Source organism: Brachyistius frenatus, unplaced genomic scaffold, assembly GCF_029030835.1.
Source record: "Brachyistius frenatus isolate BFR_SWC_R1_liver_20210118 unplaced genomic scaffold, ASM2903083v1 Contig_129, whole genome shotgun sequence".
Taxonomy (NCBI): domain Eukaryota; kingdom Metazoa; phylum Chordata; class Actinopteri; family Embiotocidae; genus Brachyistius; species Brachyistius frenatus.
The window spans coordinates 278,762-286,227 of NW_027210728.1; the positions used below are offsets into that span (position 1 = coordinate 278,762).

At 44.3% G+C, this 7,466-nt stretch overlaps 1 protein-coding gene across 3 annotated transcripts; it reads left to right on the forward strand.

Annotated features, from left to right (window-relative positions):
* Positions 1-14: 14 nt before the first annotated feature.
* LOC138630126 (uncharacterized) lies at positions 15-7,458 on the forward strand. 3 transcript variants are annotated; one of them, XM_069714268.1, is made up of 3 exons: positions 15-96; positions 2,716-3,353; positions 4,044-7,458. In XM_069714268.1, exons 2-3 carry the CDS (start codon positions 2,790-2,792, stop codon positions 4,698-4,700), a joined length of 1,221 nt encoding a protein of 406 aa, XP_069570369.1. In that variant the 5' UTR covers positions 15-96; positions 2,716-2,789; the 3' UTR covers positions 4,701-7,458. The 3 variants fall into 3 exon arrangements, with proteins under 3 accessions (XP_069570369.1, XP_069570368.1, XP_069570367.1); XM_069714267.1 differs by lacking the exon at positions 15-96 and having other exon boundaries at positions 2,319-3,353; positions 4,036-7,458; XM_069714266.1 differs by lacking the exon at positions 15-96 and having other exon boundaries at positions 2,319-3,353.
* Positions 7,459-7,466: the final 8 nt, after the last annotated feature.

The window sequence follows — 7,466 nt, forward strand, 5'->3', positions numbered from 1 at the left end:
GTGGCAGGGAATGAATAAGAAGGAGATCCGCGCCGAGTTACAGCGAGGTGGGAGGAGTCACATGACCGTGTCCGCGCCCCTCCTCTGCTCTGATTGGTTGGCCCGCACACGGCCGCGCAAGGACCACAACAAACGGCCCGGTGCCTTCACGGACCGTAGGAAAATAAACAGTAACGTCACGATGCAATCCGTAGAAAACGCTATTCCTTGTGGGTTTTTTTTTTTTTTTCCCCTCTGTTGTAGATATTGGAATAAAAGTAAATGAGTCTACCGGGTACCGGGTACCGGGCCTCCTTTGAGTTTACGTTAACAGGGCGACAAATAGATGCAAAATGGCCGCAGTGAGACTGAAAACAATCAAAATGAAACCATAAAGAAACTCAAAATGGCCACAGAAATCCAAAACTAACAAGAAAACACGCAATGAGCAAGACAATTATTCAGTACCACCACAAAAAAAAGGGTCACAAAGAAATGCAAGATCTACCGAGAGTCAGATTTATTTAAAAGAGACTCAAAAATAACCATGAAAACACACAAAAAACAACAGTAATTACATTTAAAAAAAAAATCACACACAAAGTGACACAAAAAAGACTCACAATGATCACAAGGAGATGCAACAGGAAACTATCTCATAAAGACAAGGAATGAACACAATAGGACTTAAAAACAACCACTTGTATTTATATGTTTTCTCCCATCGCTAAAAGAAATAATAACATTGCATTGTATTGCGCAATAAATGTGTAATACGCATTGTGAGTATGCTCTTACACGTGCAATCAACATGCTTCACGTATCACGTGCGAGGTACACAGTGAATACTTTTCAACATTTAATTAAAAAAAATAATAAAAAAATAAAAATATCCTGCACAGATCACACGATTTTCCGACTGTCTGCGGAGTCCGCGAACGCAACATAAACATATGTCACATTTCTGTTTCGCAGTTTGTCACGTAACCAGAAAATCTGCCTTCATCACAGCAACTATATGAATTTAGGACTTTACTCGGTTGTTGTTTTTACACATTATACATGTTTATAATCTTGCCTGTGCGGTTTAATATAACATTAAAAAAAAAAACATGTTTTTTTTTTTTTTATTATAAGGAATTAAAAATGAAATTGAATTTCACTGCAGGAAGGTTCAAGTCAATTATCGGCCCAGATAAGATCATATACCTTCAACAGGGCATTTAATCACGTGATAAAAGGAGATTAACAGCTTCAAATTCTTCCGTTTCCTTGTTGGAGCTCACGTGATGTGAAGGAAACTCAGCAGGTCAACGTTTAACGAGCACGATCGTATTTAAATCACCACAAATGTCAAAACTCCTGCAGGATGCAGGATCCAGCCAATCAAACAAAACAAAAAAACAAACAGGTTATGAATGATTTAACATTAAATAAAGTGTGTAATCTCATATTTCTATTGCAGCTGAATATCAGAAACAAAAACTTTAAAATATGGGAATATCGAAGTGTTTACGATGAAGAAAAAGTCACTGTTAAGATACGATATGAAGATTAAAATAGAGAAAGACTTAAATGACGCTGCTGAATCTATGCCTGAACTCTGCGGTAGTTGTACTTTCATCCACCAGGGGGCGTTCTTTTCACTAAACGCGCTTCAAATACGTCATAAAAAAAAAAAAAACTACCATCAACTAAGCTTCGTTTCTTCTTTGTTTATTTGTTTATTAATTCACAAGAAGCCCGTTTGTTCCTAATTGAGGTAAAAAAAACAAAAAAAAACAACGACGTTTCCAAACGTTTCGATAAGCTCCGCCCGGCGGTGCAACGCCGGGGTGAAAAATAAATCGTTGCCAAGCGAGCGCATGTCGATGACGTCATCGCCTACGGGCCCATCAACCAAAACAACAACAGACCTCAGCTGTTCGGCAGCTGATGAGCTCCCGGCCTTCGTACTCAAAACGCTGTTTCGTGCAGTTTCTTTTGCTTTTAAATGTCTAGCAGTGTTGTTGTTGTTGTTTTTTGTACAGTTGCTGATATCACGCCGAGTCTATAAAACGATCAACTATGCGCTGCAATTGGTTTTTATTTTAAACTCCTTTTGTCTGCTCTCGGCTAGCTGCTAGCAGGGCTGAGCTCTCGAACCGAGGAGTCATCTGCTCGATCTGAAGGTAGGTAGGTATATACTTTATTAATCCCCGGTATATACTTTATTAATAAAAGATTTGACTTCTGTTTCTCCAGAAAAGCGCAGAAAGTTTTAAAGTTTCAGCTGTTGTTAGTGACAGAAGCTGTTTAGTGAAGAAGCTGCCAAACTGTCAGATTTAAAAAAAAAAAAAAAAAAAAAACCTTTGTGGAAATTGTCTGGTGTTTCACTTTTAAATTAAATTAGAAAATCACTTCAGCACGTTTTCACACAGGGTTTAAATGCAATTTAATATACGTGACACGTATAAAGTCCCATATAGTGAGATTAAGGAGGGGGAAAGTAAAAAAATAATAATAATAATCTCAATCTCCTTAAAAACTCAGATCGAGGAGAAATAAATGTCCCAAAGATTGAGAAAACAATTGTAATTTCCAGGCAACCCGGAGGGCGATGGGATCTTCTTCCCGTTTGTAGTGTCAGGATGTCTGTTGAGGAGTTACGTGAAGTCGCATCGCCTGTTGTATCATTTTTGTCTTTGCTGAATCATCGAATATTTCCTTTACGATTCGTGTGTCTTGTCCTTGAAGCTTCACGGGGACGGGAATATTCATGGCAAAGCCGGACCACAAGACCAGCCGGTGGAGATACTGAAGCTCCACCAATGACCGCCAGCATCGTGTCCTCAGCCGTCGTCATGTCGCCACGAAAGAGAACCCTGGTCCCGGTGAGCAGCCGGCGGAAAGCGGCCGACGACCACTTCCCCTTCAACTTCCTGCCGGTGGAGTGCCAGCTGCACGTCCTGTCCTTCCTGAACGAGGTGGACAAGTGCAGCTGCGCCCTGGTGTGCCTGAGCTGGAGCCGCCTGGTGCGCTCGTGGAAGCTGTGGCGGGTGGCGGACTTTTCCCGCCGCGGCGTCTTCCACCTCGGCCAGGAGGGGCTGCTGGTGTCCAACCGCGAGTTCGAGAGGTGGAAGTCGTGGGTGCACCACTACACCCACCACCTCATCTCCCGCCGGGCCAGCCTGCTCACGCTGAAGGCCAGCTTCGACCTCGGCGACCGCTGCAACAAGTGGAGCGAGCTGCTGAGCCGCCTGCTGGACAACGTCCACTGCAGAGACCTCAGCCACCTCGACCTCAACTGGACCTTCACTCTCCTGGAGCCGCTGGACCTCCGGGTCCACTCCGGGTCCAGTTCACACCAGGACAGCATTACCAAAATGGACCAGGTAACGTCTTTGTTTTGTTGTTGTTGTTGTTGTTTTTTTTACTGTATTTATGCTTCGTAGAGCTGCTGCTGCAGAAAGAGGAAACTGTAGACACCAATAAATAAGTCGACCTCAATTCCAATTCACACCCTGCTTCGTCTGTAGGAAGACAAATCTGCAAAAGTTTGAACGCACCAACTCATTCGAAGGGTTTTGGTTCATGTTTACTATTTTCTACATTGCAGAACACGAGAGTCGACATCCAGATGACGAAATATAACGCACAAAAGAAGGGGACTTTTCAGTCGGCAATATCATTGTTAGCAAAGCAGTTGCAACTAATTTGCACAGAGAAGCCGGTAATTCTTCCCGTTTTGAGTTTGAGTTCACAACCGTGGACACACAAAACGGTAATTGGTTCAAACTCTTGACAAAAGCTACCGGTAGCAGCAGTAGCAATGAAAAATATGTTTTTGTTTTGGCTGATTTGTTGTGAAAATCAGCCAAAAACCCGGATAACTGATTTGCTCGGATCAGTCTGAGGTTGAAATTGAGATTTTTGAATCGCAGATATAAACGTAATCGCCCGTTGCCAGGGCGCCGGTATCCAGGTTAATACCAGGTTGCGTCACCGGGGCGCCGCGCTAACGTGTCGCGTGGTCTTTTTTTTTTTTTTTTTTCCTTTTTTTCTTGATCCGACCAGGTGAACAGTTTTCAGGAGCTCCTGAGCAAACTCACCCGCAGCTGCCCGCGCGTCGCCAAGATGCGGCTGCACTTCGACTGGTCGGACTTGTCCGTGTCGCTGCTCGTCCGGTTCCAGCAGCTCCGAGTCCTCGAGCTCAAGTACTTCTGGGTCTTCAAAGGCGTGACGCCGTCGACGCTGCAGACGCTGACCAAATCCCTGCCCAACCTGAAATCGCTGACTTTGCACATCCTGGTGCCGCTGAGGAACCTCGGCATCTCGTACACCCTGGAGTCCCCGTCGCTGGAGTTCCTGGACGTGTCGCCCAGCCGGGGCCTCGTCTTCTCCTGCCTGAAGCTGCCGGCGCTGCGGGAGCTCCGGGCCAAGAAGATCGTCCGCGGGATCACGCTGGACCGGCGGACCCGGCTGCGCATCCAGAGCCGGTGGCCCTGCCTGTACCACGTCCTCCGGGAGGGGACGCCGAGGCTCCAGGCCCTCAACAACGAGAGGCTCCTCCCGACGTGGAGAGACGAGAGCTACGGGGAGATGTCGGCCATCCTGGAACAGTCCTGCTACTGCGTTCAGCATCTGGACAGCTGGCTTTGGTAGCCGACCGATCGACGGTCGATGACATCACGGAGGGGACAAAATATCGCATTTTTACGCTCCACGTACTTCTGATTTAAGTCTCAGTCGGACGCGAACTAGCTGCTCTTAGTTTCAGATAAAAAAAAACACACAAAAAACGGAGACTTGACTGCGAGTCGTTTCCAATCCTTTAAGAGAAAGTCGCCGTTACGGTTGGAAACACTTTCCCACGCGTTGACGAGACAACGATTCACAGCTCGCTCTTTGTTTTTTTGTTTTCACATTTTTTTTTTCAAATATTTTGTTTTGGATCATTATCTCCAAAAAGCAAAAAGTGCCGATTGCGCTGCGCTGCGCTGACCTGGATTCGTTCACTGGAGCTCTGCGCTGGAAATATTCAATAACATGTCAATATATTGGCATTCGCTGACGACTACAACCCGAGCTCACCGTGCGTGACGCGAGACTAAACGACGGATTGTAACGGAAACTTCAAGTCGTTTCAAAATTCTCAAACTGCTGTTCTCGATAGATAAAAAAGTTACAAGATTAAAAGTATTTTCATAATATGGTCAGAACTGACGAAAACAGTTTGAAAAGAAAGACAAAAAAAATAATTAAAAAAAAAAAGAAGTTGTAATTTAATTTTGTCCAAATAAGTTCAAAGTCCTGATTCATTTTCAGAAACTATTTTCTGTGTAACTCGACGAAAAAGGCTCATTTCAATATAACGTCGAGTCGCTCAGAGCGTTACGGTCTTACAATATTACAGCATTATCTTTTAAAAGTTATTGCCTTCGGTCTGAAGTATAATAATTTACTTGCTTGAATTGCAAAAAAAAAAAAATTCATTTTTCCAAGACGATGGCTTTTTTCTTCCTCAAGTATTGCCGATGTTTTATCTAAATATTACATCTTATTTCATCCGAACATCATCGTTTTTTAATTCTTAATATATTGTGATGCTCTTCTGAGAATATTTCACTTGATTCTCTAAAATGTTTTGCCTTTATTCCCGCTGTCAGATTACCAAGATAAAACTGACGCGTAGTGCTGTAAATTGAACCGTTGTTGTTGGTTGTTGACTGAATCCGGCCGTATTTATGCCGCCGGATGCCGTTTTCTAATCGACGTACGAAGCCGCGGAGAGATTGAGCCCTTCTACGAAAGATTTGCACAAAACACGCAGTAAATATTTCAAATTGAACTGATCGCGTGGGGATCGGAAACATTCGGTCATTGTGATAAACGCGTTTTAACGATCTCAATTTTAGAAACGTATAAAAAACTAAAAAATCAATCTGTAGAAAACAGAAAAAAATGTCAGCTCTTCTATCTTTTAAAACGAGCTGAAAACTTCGGCTGGTTTTGTATCGCCGACTCGGCTGCTGAACACTTCGCACATTCAGGCGTCCGGTATTAAGCCGCTTTAATTCCAATCACAGGAAGCCAGGAATGCAAAACGAGACTTAATTCCAGTGCTGGATCTCTTTCTTTTTTTTCTTTTTTTAATTTCCCAGTGGGATTTGTTTTATTGATGATGTGTGTATGACGTTTGGTGTTTTTCTCCTGAAGCAGAGAGAGCTAATGAGATTTCACAACATCTGAACCCGCCTCGCCTTAAAGTGAAGGAATTCGTCAGCTGTTGACATGTTGAAAGTTTTTTTGTTTTTGTTTTCCCCCCCCCATCGCTGTCACGGAAGTTTTGTTTGTCGCTGGAATCACTGCAGCGAGCGATCGTTTAAAATTCCAGCTGTTTTAAAAATATATATTTTTTTACTGTTTTACTTATTTTTAAGTTGTATGTTCGTCCCTCTTTACGTCGAGCCTCAAGCTGTCGGCCGAGTTGGAATCGGGGCGTTTGCAATTATCCTCTCGATCAGCAGAGGTCCTCGTTCTCAAAGATTTGGCCGTGAGGACGTCTCTCCCGAACAGTAAGCATGGTCGTGTTTACAGCTGCACAAGCTGATGTGCCCTCTGAGGGGTATTTATCCTCTTGATAACATGTGCGTGAGATTTCAGTCGACATTTCACAGGATAAAGAATTGTCCTCTATTTTCTTTTTTTTTTATTGTCCTTCCCGTGTCCTGGCTGTGCGTCAGTTTAAAGTAAATGGCGAACTTTGACTGATGACCTACCGCCTGCTTTCTAAGGAAAATAAATCCTTCCACACACGAGCAGAGGGCCTTAACATTCAGACAGATGTTGTAACATCTGGTCCATTTTTCTTTTTTTTTCACAATAAAAAGGATTGAGCCTTTTGGGGGTTTCGTCATCTAAATAAGCACCAGAGAATTGTTTCTGTTTCATTTGGTTCTTCCCGTTAACTCGATTCCTGGACGTGTGAAACCCAGAAAGCATCCGTCGGGTCTCCAACGGCCCCCGTTAATCAGATGCGATACGAAGTACGATGCCAGAGAGGGGTGTGTTCCTGACCCGCGACCTCGCCGGCGTTTCGCCTCCCGGTGTCGTCAGTGCTCTCAGGTCGGTTTGATCTCCTCGAACCTCGCCAACAGGAACATCTGTTCTCGGCACAAACAACCAACCACCGCTCCCAGCTTCAGATCCAGGCCTCCTTCCCAACGCCGCTCCCCTGTTTCCCCTCCTGAGGTGGGGAATGAGTGTGCGGCGGTCGTGGGGGTCGTGGTTCCCCGAGGTCGGGGCTTTCCGGGCAACGCTGTGATTTCGCAAAATCACTGTGTTCTCTATTCTCCTCCTCTTTTCTTTTTTCTTTTGTTTTCTTCTCCCTTCTCCCCTTCTCTTTTATCCAGCTCACTCAGCAGTCCTCCCTTCATATGATTCTCGTTTGTTGGGAGTTTGTCAATCTCGCAGGGATCTGTGCCGTAGACGCCAGGACTTTACCT

What these genes read in the sequence shown, in the direction of transcription:
- LOC138630126 (XM_069714266.1), top strand. Translation starts at nt 2,610, where the DNA reads ATGTCTGTTGAGGAGTTACGTGAAGTCGCATCGCCTGTTGTATCATTT. An exon ending in GCATTACCAAAATGGACCAG is followed by an intron (nt 3,354 to 4,043) that starts GTAACGTCTTTG and finishes CCAGGTGAACAG; the next exon opens with TTTTCAGGAGCTCCTGAGCA.